The sequence below is a fragment of the Chiloscyllium punctatum genome, chromosome 31 (assembly GCF_047496795.1).
Source record: "Chiloscyllium punctatum isolate Juve2018m chromosome 31, sChiPun1.3, whole genome shotgun sequence".
Taxonomy (NCBI): domain Eukaryota; kingdom Metazoa; phylum Chordata; class Chondrichthyes; order Orectolobiformes; family Hemiscylliidae; genus Chiloscyllium; species Chiloscyllium punctatum.
In genome coordinates, this window is record NC_092769.1 from 73,058,386 (window position 1) to 73,073,513 (window position 15,128).

Consider the following 15,128-nt stretch of genomic DNA (forward strand, 5'->3'; position numbering starts at 1 on the left):
CAAAAGAGTGTGGCAGTGAGGAGGAGAGTGGGATGAGACATTAAAGGATATGGGGGAAGTCAGATGGAGAGTAGAACTGGATGGTGATGAGTATTAAAAAGTGTCAGGGTCTGAACATGATTACACTGGGCGGGATCTGAGAGGGTGTGGGGAGTGACAGCGAGCGTGGGTTTAGATGGGTGGGGGATTCAAGAATGCAGGGGAAGCTGGGATCAGACTGGGTGAAATTTTAAAAGATGTGGAGGATGAGGGTGAAATTATTACAGGGTGTGGAAGATCGGGGGGGGGGGCGGTGTGGAGTATTAAAGGAGTGAAGGATAAAGGGGAAGAGTATAATCCAGTTCATGGGAACAAGTGTTGCCTGTCACAGAGTCATAGATGTACAGCATGGAAACAGACCCTTCGGCCCAACCTGTCCATGTCAACCAGATATCCCAACCCAATCTAGTCCCACCTGCCAGTACCCGGCCCATATCCCTCCAAACCCTTCCCATTCATATACCCATCCAGATGCCTTTTAAATGTTGTCATTGTACCAGCCTCCACCACATCCTCTGGCAGCTCATTCCACACACGTACCACCCTCTGCGTGAAAAAGTTGCCCCTTTGTTCTCTTTTATATCTTTCCCCTCTCACCCTAAACCAATGCCCCTCTAGTTCTGGACTCCCCCTCCCCAGGAGAAAGTGAGGACTGCAGATGCTGGGGATCAGAGCTGAAAATGTGTTGCTGGAAAAGCGCAGCAGGTCAGGCAGCATCCAAGGAACAGGAGAATCGACGTTTCGGGCGTGAGCCCTTCTTGCGGGCACGAAACGTCGATTCTCCTGCTCCTTGGAATGCTGCCTGACCTGCTGCGCTTTTCCAGCAACACATTTTCAGCTCCCCCTCCCCAGGGGGAAAAAAACCTTGTCTATTTATCCTATCTATGCCCTCGAGAGTTTATAAACCTCTATAAGGTCACCCCTCAGCCTCCAACACTTGCCAGCACTTGGCCTATACCCTTCCTATTCATACACCCATCCAGATGCCTGTTTAAAAAGATTGTCATTGAACCAGCCTCCAGCACTTCCCCTCTTACAGCACAGAGCTTCTGTTCAGACTAAATAAAAAACAAAACTGAAAGAATGCTGTACACATGGGAAACAGAAATTGCTGGAAAAGCTCATGACGCCTCTGAGCAGGGCTGGTTAGGGGGGGAAATCCCCTAAAGTTTTGACATTTTGTTTTGTTCAATAGGTTGACATTTCGAAGCGATACATGCCCGCGTTCAGCAGAGTGCAGTGCAGTCAACAACAGGGACTCACATGAAACGCGTGCCCTCTTTTAACGCTGGGAGGGAGTCCAGAAGCCGGAAGGGAGTGGAAGATGGCAGCCACTAGCAGCAAGGTAGCGGGGCTTGTGCGTGATGAGCGATGTTTGAGCGTGAAATGTTTACCCCCTGTCCCATTTTGCTTTGTGAAACTGAACGCTGTGTTGCATTGCGTGGCGCCTGTGATGACTAAAGTTGCTGCCTGACTCCATTCACTTTGGATCGATTTGCAACGCAGCTTGTTCTCGACCTCTCTCCCTGCCTTTGACGCATGGGGTTGGAATATTTAAAGCCCCCGGGCTGTTATTTCATTTTATAATTGCGGTGTTTTGGGGGAAGGGAGAGGCAGGAAGGAAGGGACTGTTTTCTGGGGGAGGGAAATAAGCAAGAATGGTTCTGTTTCTTTATATTGGGAGAAGCTTTCTGACAAATTGATTGCAGAGTCATTTGTTTACTTTTGCAAGTGAAAACTCACACAACACCAGGTCATAGTCCAACAGGTTCAATTGGAAGCACTAGCTTTCTAAGCGCTGCCCCAAGTGAGTTATCAAGGTGGGAGTGCAAAGGATCTTCCTTGGGACAACTTGCTGTGCACAGTGTAGCTACCGCTTCTCCTTCCTTTGAGTGTAAAGCATTTTTAGGACGCCCCCCGGGGATGGGGAGAGGTGCTATATAAATGTACCTGGCACTTTGGGGGGGGAAGCTTTATTTCTGCCACCAACTTCCTTGCAACTTTTCCCAGCATTGTCTCAGAGTTAATCATCTTGTAAGGCGGAGAAATGGTCAAAAAGCAATTAAGTGTTATTTTGTACAAGTGATCATTTGCTACACCATCCGGTTGTGATAGAGACTGGCTGGAGTGTATTTAGTTCCCTGGCCCCTAAATCTAAGCACGCCCTCACGCTTTCTCTGTAATCTTGATCCTTTTCCTAGATAAATCTTTAACCCTTACCATACACCAATTCCTGCCCTGTTCACCCACATTGCTCTCAGATCCATGCTCACTCCTAATTCAGGAGCCGTCTATTTAAAAAAAAATTCATATGTGGGATGTGTGTGTTGCTGGCTGGGCCCAGCATTTATTGCCCCCATCCCTAGTTGCCCCTTGAGAAGGTGGGGGTGTGCTGCCTTCTTGAACCGCTGCTGTCCTTAGAGGGGAATTCCAGCATTTTGACCCAGTGTCAGTGATGGAACGGCCAATTATATTTCCAAGTCAGGACGGTGAGTAACTTGGAGGGGAACTTGAAGGTGGTGTTCCTATGTATCTGCTGCCCCTTGTCCTTCCAAATAGAAGAGTGGGCATGGGTTTGCAAGGTGCTGCCTGAGGATCTTTGGTGAATTTCCGCAGTGCATCTTGTAGATGGTACACACTGCTGCTACTGAGCGCCAGTGGTGGAGGGAGTGGATGCTTTTGGATAAATATTCCAACCCCATGTGTCAAGGCAGGGAGAGAGGACTGGAATAGGTTGTGTTGCAAATCGATCCAAAGTGAATGGAGTGAGGCGGTAACTTCAGTTGGAGTTGCTTTGTCCTGGATGGTGTCGAGCTTCTTGAGTGTTGTTGGAGGTGCACTCATTCAGGTGCAAGTGGGGAATATTCCATCACGCTCCTGACTCATGCCTTTTGAATTTAAAGACCTCATCCTCGTTTTGAAATCCCTCACTGGCCTTCACCCATCCCCTGCAACCCTCTGAGATCTGTCTTCCTCCAATTCCAACCTCTTGAGCAACCCCCCCCACCCCCGTTTCCATCACCCCATCATTGGCGGTGGCTGGATCATTCAGTGATTGGAGGATCCTGCGTTCTGGATTTCCCTCCCTCAGCCTCTCCTCCCTTCCTTTAAGACTGTAACCATTTTTTTCTTGACCAAGTTTTTGATGTGTTGCCCCTAATATATTTAGTTCTGCGTTCGGGGCCTGGTTTTTGGGTGTCCGTGAAGAGTCTAGGGATGTTACAGGCACTACACAAATACACGTTTTCTTTTAGATTAGATTCCCTACAGTGTGGAAACAGGCCCTTTGGCCCAACCAGTCCATACTGACCCTCCGAAGAGTAACCATCCCAGGCCCATTTCCCTCTGACTAATGCACCTAACACTATGGGCAATTTAGCCTGGCCAATTCACCTGACCTGTACATCGTTGGACTGTGGGAGGAAACCGGAGCACCCAGAGGAAACCCACGCAGACACGGGGAGAACGTGCAAACTCCACACAGACAGTCGCCCGTGGGACCCTGGTGCTGTGAGGCAGCAGTGCTATCCACTGTGCTGCCCCTTCAAATAGAATCACAGAATCCCCACAGTGTGAAATCAGGCCATTTGGCCCAACAAGTCCACACTGACCCTCCAAAGAGATTCCCACTTCCCCAGTAACCCTGTATTTCCCATGGCTAACCCACCTAGCCACCATATCCCTGGACACTATGGATAATTTAGCATGGCCAATCCAGACTAACCTGCTGTTTTGAATGTTTTTAACTGTATTTAGTTGGAGTTTGCGGTGCAGATGAGCTGCGAGAGCTGTGCCAACGCTGTCAGGAGTGCCTTGTCTGGAGTTAGTGGTAAGTTTCTTCCTGAGACTGCGTGGTTCCAAATCGTTCATGACGTAAAGCACCCTCTTCTCCCCCTGCTGTGATTCAGGAGACTGACTGCTCTCTGACCCCTCACTGAGGCGAACCCTCAAGTGTTTGTACGTCTGTGCGCATCAGTGAACATAAGGAATAGGCCATTCAGCCCTTCAAGCCCGTTCTGCCATTCACTGACAGCATCGCAGATTTGTGGCCTAACTGCATATCCCTTTTCTTAACAAAACCGTATCGATCTTAGAGTTAAAACTAACCACGGATCTGGCATCAACTGCCGCTTGTGAAAGAGAGTTCCAAACCTCTACCACCCTTTGGGGCGGCATGGTGTCTCAGTGGGTTAACACTGCTGCCTCACTGTGCCATGGACCCTCGGGCTACTGTCTGTGTGGAGTTTGCGTATTCTCCCCGTGACTGCATGGGTTTTCTCCCACAGTTCAAAGATGTGCAGGTTAGGGTGGATTAGCCATGCTGAATTACCCAGGGGTGTGCAGGTTAGGGTGGATTGGCCGTGTAGAATTACCCAGGGGTGTGCAGGTTAGGGTGGATTGGCCGTGTAGAATTACCCAGGGGTGTGCAGGTTAGGGTGGATTGGCCGTGCTGAATTACCCAGTGATGTGCAGGTTAGGGTGGATTGGCCGTGCTGAATTACCCAGGGGTGTGCAGGTTAGGCTGGATTGGCCGTGCTGAATTACCCAGGGGTGTGCAGGTTAGGGTGGATTGGCCGTGCTGAATTACCCAGAGGTGTGCAGGTTAGGGTGGATTGGCCGTGCTGAATTACCCAGGGGTGTGCAGGTTAGGGTGGATTGGCCGTGCTGAATTACCCAGGGGTGTGCAGGTTAGGCTGGATTGGCCATGTTGAATTGCCCATAGTGTCGAGGGATGTGCTGGCTGGGTGGGTTAGCCATGAGCAATGCAGGGTTACAGGGATAGAGTAGGGTTATGGTGGGATGCTCTTCAGAGGGTCCATGTGGGCCTGATGGGACAAATGACCTGCTTCCACACGAGGAATGCTCAGATTTAATGATTCTTTGTATGTGTATGTGCTCCCTAACATGTCTTCTGAATGGTCTGGTCCCGGTCCTCAAACTGTGTCCCCTCATCCCCAACCAGTTGAAATAGTTTATCTCCTCTGTCTTTTCCTGTTAAGAGAATGAAGATTTCAATCTGGTCAACCCTTAATTCCAGAGAAAACAGGCCCGAAAAGTATAATCCGTTATCATGACTCAACCCCTGAAGCCCAGGTATCATTCTTGTAAACCTACGCTGTATTCCCTCCCGGGCCAATGTGTCCTTCCGAAAGTGCCCAGATCTGTTCACGGTGAGGTGGCTGGGGGCATTCATCGAGGCTATCAACACCTCTTCAGCATTTTATGCTATCCTCTTCAGATGTGTGCGTGGTTCTTTCGGGAAACCGTGTGCCCTTTCTGTAAGCGTGTGAGCGTCTGTGTGTGTCAGTGTGACATTGTGAAGTTCAAGAGGGGACACAGCTTGAGCCACAGTCCTTTCAGGTGAGACAGAGGTTCACCTGCCTCTCTCCCAACCTCATTTACTGCATCAGGTGCTCCCAATGTGGTCTCCTCTACATCGGGGAGACCGAACGTAAACTTAGGGAACGTTTCGCTGAGCGTCTCAGCCAGGCCCACAGGGGCCAACCAGTTATCGCCCATTTTAATTCCCCTTCCCACTCCCTTTCTGACATGACCATCCTTGGCCTCCTCCATTGCCACAATGAACCGCACCATAAATTGGAGGAACAACACCTCGCCTTCTGCACGGGCAGCCTACAGCCCGGAGGACTCAACGTTGAGTTCTCCAATTTCAAATACCCTCCCTTCCTATCCCCTGACTCCCTTCCCAGGCCCTCCCCGTGCCTTCCGCTGCTCCCTGCCACCAACCGGATTCATTCCTCCCATTGACCAACCAGGTCGTACCCTCTACCTGTCTTCACCTATCCCCACTTCACCACCCTGCCCCCACCATCTCCTTTATCTGCAGCTCCCCCCACACCCAATCCCAGTCCTGAACAAGGGGTACACCTGAAACGCCCACTTTTTCACCTCCTGATGCAGCCTGGCTTGCTGTGTTCCTCCAACCTCCTTCCTGTCTGGTGGGGAAAGTGTTAGCACTGATCATTAATCAGGAAGGGTCCATGTGGTATTGTCAAATGGGAGCTCGTGTTTAACCAAGACCCGCAATCCCACGTTCCCCATGGCTAACTCACCTAACCTACACATCCCTGGACACTTTGGGACAATTTAGCATGGCCAATCCACCCAAACCTACACATCCCTGGACACTTTGGGACAATTTAGCATGGCCAATCCACCCAAACCTACACATCCCTGGACACTTTGGGACAATTTAGCACGGCCAATCCACCCTAACCTGCACATCCCTGGGCACTATGGGAAAATTTAGCACGGCCAATCCACCCTAACCTACACATCCCTGGGCACTATGGGAGAATTTAGCACGGCCAATCCACCCTAACCTGCACATCCCTAGGCACTACGGGACAATTTAGCACGGCCAATCCACCCTAACCTGCACATCCCTGAACACTATGGGACAATTTAGCACGGCCAATCCACTCTAACCTGCACATCCCTGGGCACTATGGGACAATTTAGCACTGCCAACCCACCCTAACCTACACATCCCTGGGCACTATGGGACAATTTAGCATGGCCAATCCACCCTAACCTGCGCATCCCTGGGCACTATGGGACAATTTAGCACTGCCAACCCACCCTAACCTACACATCCCTGGGCACTATGGGACAATTTAGCACGGCCAGTCCACTATAACCTGCACATCCCTGGACACTATGGGACAAGTTAGCACGGCCAATTCACCCTAACCTGCACATCCCTGGGCACTATGGGGCAATTTAGCATGGCCAATCCACCCTAACCTACACATCCCTGGGCACTATGGGAAAATTTAGCATGGCCAATCCACCCTAACCTGCGCATCCCTGGGCACTATGGGACGATTTAGCATGGCCAATCCACCCTAACCTGCACATCCATGGACTATATGGGACAATTTAGCACTGCCAATCCACCCTAACCTGCACATCCCTGGACACTATGGGACAATTTAGCATGGCCAATCCACCCTAACCTGCACATCCCTGGGCACTATGGGGCAATTTAGCACGGCCAATCCACTCTAACCTGCACATCCCTGGGCACTATGGGACAATTTAGCACTGCCAACCCACCCTAACCTACACATCCCTGGGCACTATGGGACAATTTAGCATGGCCAATCCACCCTAACCTGCGCATCCCTGGGCACTATCGGACAATTTAGCACTGCCAACCCACCCTAACCTACACATCCCTGGGCACTATGGGACAATTTAGCACGGCCAGTCCACTATAACCTGCACATCCCTGGACACTATGGGACAATTTAGCACAGCCAGTCCACTATAACCTGCACATCTTTGGACAGTGGGAGGAAACCCAGGCTGACACAGGAAGAATGTGCAAACTCCATCCAGTCAGTAGCCCGAGGATAGAATCGAACCCGTGTCCCTGGTGCTGTGAGGGAGCAGTGCTAACCACTGAGTCACCGTGCCAGCTCACTGAATGTTTTCAAGGTGGAAGCAGGAGATTGTTAAATCTAAGGAGAAGAAAATCAAAGGGCGGGGGGGGATCCAAGGTTACCAGGGGTAGCCGGGAGCGTGGTATTTGAAACCCAAACCAATCAGCCATGGTTATATTGAATGGCAAAGCTCATCTGACACCTCAGATGGCCCACTCCTGCAACTTGCCTCTCCGTGTTTGATGTTTGCATTTGGAAGGTTAAGGGATGGCTTGATTGAAACACACAGCTACCAGAGGGGACCATTTAAAGGTTTGTTCATTGGCTGTGGGCATTGCATCAGCACTTAATACCCACTGCTGGTTGCCTCTTGAACTGAGCTGTTGGCCTGTCCATTACAGAGAGCAACTGAGAGTCAGTGACATTGCCCTGGGCGTCACATAGAGGACAGACCAGGTAAGGATGGTAGATTGCCCTCCCCAAGAGGGCGTTTGAAGGGGTCACCTTTGGGCTGGCATTTTATTTCAGGTTTTTAATCAAATTCAGATTTCAGCCTCTGCCGTGGTGGGATTTGAACCCTTATCCCCAGAACATTAGGCTGGGCCTCTGGATTACTGACCCAGTAGCATTACCGCCTTCCTGCTGTGCACAGGAGTGACGCATGTCTCCTCTTGTTGGAGAACTTAGAAAGTGGGGTTTGCGTTACAGAATGTGCAGTCACCTATTTAAGATGGAGAGCAGGAGATTTCATTTTAATCCCTCAGTTTTAACTGTGCTTGGAATGCTGTTCCATGAAAGGTAGTGAAAACAGAAACTTTCAATATTTTAAGGCAGAGCTCGGTAGATTCGCATTGAGCGAGGAGGTGAAAGTTTATCAGAGATAGGCAGCAATATAGAGTATCAGATCAGCCATGAGTTTATATTGGTATGTTCACTGTGTTGCATTGTGTGTGAGCAGATGTGGCTTTGTGGGTGTGTGTGTCACTGTGAAGGTGTAACTCATTGTGTGTTTGATCGTGTACATTAATCTCTACATGAGAGAGAATGTGTATGTATCCATGTACCATTTATGTGTGTATGAGTTTAACATTGTGTATGTACATGTGGGTGTGTGAATATTTCAGTGTTTGCATACCACTGGCAGAGTATGCAATGTCTTGTAATGTGTGCTTGTGAGGGAAGAAATGAGATTGTGTGCATCATTGTGAATTGGGGGTGTGTGTGATATTTAACGTGTGTGTGACAGTGTGAAAATGTGTGTGTGTGTGAGAGGGAGAGAGATTGCATGTCTGTCAGTATGGGTGTGTACGTTATACCCTGTGCAACTGAGCTAATTGCTGAAAACAAACCAACTGGTGGAGGTCACAAAGGGTCAGGCAGCATCCAAGGAGAGAGAGAGAGAGCAAGCTAACGTTTCGAGACTGGATGAGTGTTCTTCAGAGCTGACGTGGAGGGGGCAGCATTTGTGCAATAGTGGGGGGGGGCGGAGTGTGTTGGAGTGCCGGGGGAGAAAGGATGTCGATAATTCAGGATGAAGTGATCGGACTGTGGGAATGGCCGAACAACGATGCCAGACGGTGAAAAAAAAACCAGACAGTCCCACCGGGGAGGGGAGAGGGGATGACACAGAATGTAACCCGGCAAAACTAAAATGAAGGGAAGGAATGGATTCCCAATCTGAAGAAGTTGAACTCCAGAAGGTTGTGAAGTGTCTGGTGTGAAGATGAGATGTTGCTCCTCAAATCTGCGCTGTGGTTTGCTCACGGGTTGAGAGTAGCACTGGCTAGTCTCAAAGGTAAAAATCACACAACACCAGGTTATAGTCTAACAGGTTTAATTGGAAGCACAGTAGCTTTCGGAGCGTCGCTCCTTCACCAGGTGGTAGTGGAGGACACAACCTGCTGTCCACTACCACCTGATGAAGGAGCGACGCTCCGAAAGCTAGTGCTTCCAATCAAACCTGTTGGACTATAACCTGGTGTTGTGTGATTTTTAACTTTGTACACCCCAGTCCAACACCAGCATCTCCAAATCATGGCTAGTCTCAGCATTTGTTGCCCAGACCTAGTTGTCATTGGGAACTTAGTGGTGAGGCACACTCTTGAACTACGTGTGGTGTTAGGAAGGCACTGTGTGTGTGTGTGTGTACACACGTCACCATATAATTGTTACTGGATGAACAGAGGGAGAGGGGTTCAGAGTTCAAAGGTCAGTGGGAGAGGGGGCATTATCAATGGCTGTAACAAGCCCATTTCACCACCTTCCCCCGGTTCAGGACAGCTGGTACAGAGCATGTCGTCGGTGCAAAAGCTGTTCTCGTAATGAGCTGCCTCCGATTTCTTGCAGGAATCCAATCGGTGGATATTGATGTCAGCACAGAGCAGGTACTAATCGACACGACACTGACATCCAGGGAGGTGCAGGAGCTGATAGAGAGCACGGGCAGACGGGCCGTGTTAAAAGGCATGGGCCCATCCACTCTCAGTGAGTACAACAGCCAAGAACTCTCACTGCGAGACCCAGGCGAGTGGTTAAAGGGGAATTATTGAGGGAGCTTTACTCTGCATCTAACCCCCTGCTGTTCCGGGGGTGTTTAATGGAGAGAGTGGAGAGGGAAGAGTGTGGTGCTTGAAAGACACAGCAGGTCAGGCAGCATCTGAGGAGCAGGAAAATCGACGTTTCAGGCAAAAGCTCCTCATCAGGACGTTTTATCCGAAACATTGATTTTCCTGCTCCTCGGATGCTGCCTGACCTGCTGTGCTTTTCCAGCATCACACTCTTGACTCTAATCGGCAGCACCTGCAGTCCTCACTTTTGCCACAATGTAGAGGGAACTTTATTCTGTATCTAACCCCGTGCTGTCCCTGTCCTGGGAGTATTTGATGGGGGACAATGTACAGGGAGCTTTCCTCTGTATCTAGCCCCGTGCTGTCCCTGTCCAAGGAGTATTTGATGGGATAGTGTTGAAGGAGCTTTTTACTCTGTGTTTAACCCCATGTTGTTCCTGTGCAAGGAGTGTTTGATGGGGGGACAGTGTATAGGGAGCTTTACTCTGTATCTGACCCCGTGCTGCCCCTGTCCTGGGGAGAGTTTGAGGGGGGACAGTGTAGAGGGAACCTTGTCTTCAGTCTAAAGGAGCAGAGGGAGAGGTCTAACCTGCGCACTGTGGTGTTTCTCTGCAGAGGACCTGGGTGCTGCTGTGGCCATGCTGGGCCCAGAGGGCAACATCAAGGGTGCAGTGCGATTCCTGCAGCTGTCCGAGAAGCTGTGCCTCATCGAGGGAACAGTCGATGGTCTGAAACCTGGCCAACACGGACTGCACGTGCACGAGTTCGGAGACCTGACCAACTCCTGCCTCAGGTACACTGTTTCCCGGGGAGTGTGTGCGCGTGTCAGGGAGATATTGGGGTGTAGTTCCCCTGCCATCCCTTTTAGCTTCCTATGTTGACAGTCGTGACCTTTAGCACCCCATTCAATTCCTGAGCCTTGGCACTGCCAGCCTACTTGACCCTTGGTGTGAACTGCGACCACACCCTTTTCATTGTGGGTGTTGCTGGGCAAGGCCTAACATTTTCCTTCCCCATTCCCTAACAGTCCCTTGAGGGGGTGATGCTACATCCATCTGGATCTAAGCCTGTTGGAGAAGCTGAAACCAAGAGAGTTTTTGTGATGGTTAGAGTTTATTAATTACTCAGCCTCACGTAGTCATAGAGTCATCCAGCATGGAAACAGACCCTTCAGTCCAACCAGTCCATCACCACAAACTAAACTAGACCCACCTGCCTGCTCCTGGCCCATATCCCTCCAAACCCTTTCCTATTCATGTCCTTATCCAAATATCTTTTAAATCTTGTAACTGTCCCCACATCCACCACTTCCTCTGCAAGTTCATTCCACACGTGAACCACTCTCCGTGTAAAGCGTTTACCCATCAGGTCTTTTTGAAATCTTTCTCCTCTCACATGGGCGGCACGGTGGCACAGTGGTTAGCACTGCTGCCTCACAGCGCCAGAGACCCGGGTTCACCTCCCACCTCAGGTGACACTCTGTGTGGAGTTTGCACATTCTCCCCGTGTCTGCGTGGGGTTCCTCCGGGTGCTCCAGTTTCTTCTCACAGTCCAAAGATGTGCAGGTCAGGTGAATTGGCCATGCTAAATTGCCCCATAGTGTTAGGTGAAGGGGTAAATGTAAGGGAATGGGTCTGGGTGGGTTGCGCTTCGGCGGGTCGGTGTGGACTTGTTGGGCCGAAGGGCCTGTTTCCACACTGTAAGTAATCTAATCTAATCTTAAATGTGTGCCCTCTAGTCTTGAAACTCCCCCATCCTAGGAAAAAGACAACTACCCTATCTATAGGGGGTGGCACGGTGGCACAGTGGTTAGCACTTCTGCCTCACAGTGCCAGGGACCTGGGTTCGATTCCAGCCTCGGGCGACTGTCTGTGTGGAGTTTGCACATTCTCCCCGTGTCTGCGTGGGTTTCCTCCGGGTGCTCCGGTTTCCTCCCGCAAAGACCTGCAGGTCAGGGTGGATTGGCCGTGCTGAATTGCCCGTAGTGTTAGGTGCGTTAGTCAGGGGTAAATCTAGGGTAGGGGAATGGGTTACTCTTCGGAGGGTCGGTGTGGACTTGTTGGGCTGGGGGGGTGGGGGCTGTTTCCACACTGTAGGGAATCTAATCTATACACCTCATGATTTTATAAACTTGTACATGCCAGTGAAAAGAATGCCAGCCTATCCTGCCTTTCTTTAGAAAGCTGGCATTCCAATCCTGGCACCATCTTGTCAATCTCTTCTAAACCCTCTCCAGCTTAATACTATCCTTCCCATTACCGGAAGACCAGGACTGGACACACAGGACTCCAGAAGAGGCCTCACCAGCATCCTGTACAACCTCAACATGTCGTCCCAACTCCTATACTCAAAGGGCTGAGCAATAAAAGTCAGCGTACACACAAGTCCCCTTTGTTCTCCCGAAAATAGTACAACAGGCAATACTTCATTTCGCTAACAAACATTTGGGTGGTTTGGGTGTGATTGTAAGGGACCCCACCACACAGATCTATATATTTTCTTTAAATATCCTGTGACAGATATTTTACCCATTCACAGTCAAATGACGGAGACTGAGGGGTGACCTTATAGAGGTTTATAGATTCACGAGGGGCATGGAGAGGATAAATAGACCAAGTCTTTTATCAAGTGAGGTGAGGGAGTCCAGAACTAGAGGGCATAGGTTTAGGGTGAGAGGGGAAAGATAGAAAAGGGACCTAAAGGGCAACTTTTTCACCCAGAGGGTGGTACGTGTGTGGAATGAGCTGCCAGAGGAAGTGGTGGAGGCTGGTACAATGACAACATTTAAAAGGCATCTGGATGGGTATATAAAGAGGAAGGGTTTGGAGGGATATGGGCTGGATGCTGGGAAACGGGACTAGATTGGGTTGGGATATCTGGTCGGCATGGACAGGTTGGACCAAAGGGTCTGTTTCCATGCTGTACATCTCTATGACTATGACTCTGCATCAATTTTATTTTTAAACTAATTCACAACGTGCTGGCAATACTGGCTAGGCCAGCATTTATCGGCCGCCCTTAATAATTAAGAGTCACCCAAGTTTCTGTGGGTCATGCTTAGGCCAGGTCAGGTAAATGATATGATTGAACCAGATGGATTTTTCACAATTGATGATGGTTTTAGATTAGATTAGATTCCCTACAGTGTGGAAATAGGCCCTTCAGCCCAACAAGTCCACACCGACCCTCCAAAGAGCAACCCACCCCCCCGACATTCACCCCTGACTAATGCACCTAACACTATGGACAATTTAGCATGGCCAATTCACCCGACCTGCACATCTTTGGACTGTGGGAGGAAACCGGAGCACCCGGAGGAAACCCACACAGACACGGGGAGAATGTGCAAATTCCACACTGCCCCAGTCTGGAATCGAACCTGGGTCCCTGGTGCTGTGAGGCAGCAGTGCTGACCACTGAGCCACTGTGCCGCCCCTTAGTTCCAGTAATCTTATTTAAATGTATTGAATTCAATTTCTGCCGTGGCAGGATTCGAACCCAGGTCCCCAGAGCATTGCCTAGTGATAATACCAAGGCCATTGCCTCCACTTGAGGGAGATCTATGTCATCAAATTGTAAACACAACATCGAAGTGTTCATGTCACTCGATAAAAGAACATCTTGCAAGTGCTGCCTTCTAGGGGCAGTGCAGCACTAACAAAAATAGGGGAACTGTAAGAGGAGGGAGGAAGCGATCAAATTAAAAGGGAGTTTGTGGGGGATATAATGCACACAGCCCCCACTCCAGGCTCTACCCGTCAATTCATTAATCAATTGACCTCAATCATTTAATGATCTACTTGCAATTGTTGTGGTTCTGTTCACCAAACTGGGAATTTGTGTTGCAGACGTTTCGTCCCCTGTCTCGGTGACATCCTCAGTGCTTGGGAGCCTCCCGTGAAGCGCTTCTGTGATCTTTCCTCCGGCATTTATAGTGATTTGTCTCTGCTGCTTCCGGTTGTCAGTTCCAGCTGTCCGCTGTAGTGGCCGGTATATTGGGTCCAGGTCGATGTGTTTGTTGATAGAGTCTGTGGATGAGTGCCATGCCTCTAGGAATTCCCTGGCTGTTCTCTGTTTGGCTTGTCCTATAATAGTAGTGTTGTCCCAGTCGAACTCATGTTGCTTGTCGTCTGTGTGTGTGGCTACTAAGGATAGCTGGTCGTGTCGTTTCGTGGCTAGTTGGTGTTCATGTATACGGATTGTTAACTGTCTTCCTGTTTGTCCTATGTAGTGTTTTGTGCAGTCCTTGCATGGGATTTTGTACACTACATTGGTTTTGCTCATGCTGGGTATCGGGTCCTTCGTTCTGGTGAGTTGTTGTCTGAGCGTGGCTGTTGGTTTGTGTGCTGTTATGAGTCCTAGTGGTCGCAGTAGTCTGGCTGTCAGTTCGGAAATGCTCCTGATGTATGGTAGTGTGGCTAGTCCTTTGGGTTGCGGCATGTCCTCGTTCCGTTAGATTAGATTAGATTAGATTAGTTACAGTGTGGAAACAGGCCCTTCGGCCCAACAAGTCCACACCGCCCCGCCGAAGCGTAACCCACCCATACCCCTACATCTACACTTACCCCTTACCTAACACTATGGGCAATTTAGCATGGCCAATTCGCCTGGCCTGCACATCTTTGGACTGTGGGAGGAAACCGGAGCACCCGGAGGAAACCCACGCAGACACGGGGAGAACGTGCAAACTCCACACAGTCAGTCGCCTGAGGTGGAAATTGAACCCGGGTCTCAGGCGCTGTGAGGCAGCAGTGCTAACCACTGTGCCACCTTGCCGTTGTTTTAGGCATCTGTTGATGAAATTGCGTGGGTATCCGTTTTTGGCGAATACATTGTATAGGTGTTCTTCTTCCTCTTTTTGCAGTTCTGGTGCACTGCAGTGTGTTGTGGCCCTTTTGAACAGTGTCTTGATGCAACTTCTTTTGTGTGTGTTGGGGTGGTTGCTTTCGTAGTTCAGGACTTGGTCTGTGTGAGTGGCTTTCCTGTATACCTTTGTGGTGAACTCTCCGTTCGGTGTTCTCTGTACCATCACGTCTAGGAATGGGAGTTGGTTGTCCTTTTCTTCCTCTCTAGTGAATCGGATTCCTGTGAGTGTGGCGTTGATGATCCAGTC

General features: G+C 49.9%; 1 protein-coding gene across 2 annotated transcripts in view; it reads left to right on the top strand.

The window, feature by feature from the left end:
- The first annotated feature begins 1,204 nt into the window (after positions 1-1,204).
- Positions 1,205-15,128, top strand: part of ccs (copper chaperone for superoxide dismutase) — a 32,681-nt gene continuing 18,757 nt past the window's right edge. Inside the window, exons 1-4 of one of the 2 annotated variants that reach the window (XM_072551045.1) lie at positions 1,205-1,384; positions 3,796-3,868; positions 9,795-9,932; positions 10,631-10,808. In XM_072551045.1, coding sequence (XP_072407146.1) covers positions 1,364-1,384; positions 3,796-3,868; positions 9,795-9,932; positions 10,631-10,808 — 410 coding nt within the window. In that variant the 5' untranslated portion in view covers positions 1,205-1,363. The remainder of the gene's footprint in view (positions 1,385-3,795; positions 3,869-9,794; positions 9,933-10,630; positions 10,809-15,128) is intronic. The other variant, XM_072551044.1, reaches the window with a different exon arrangement.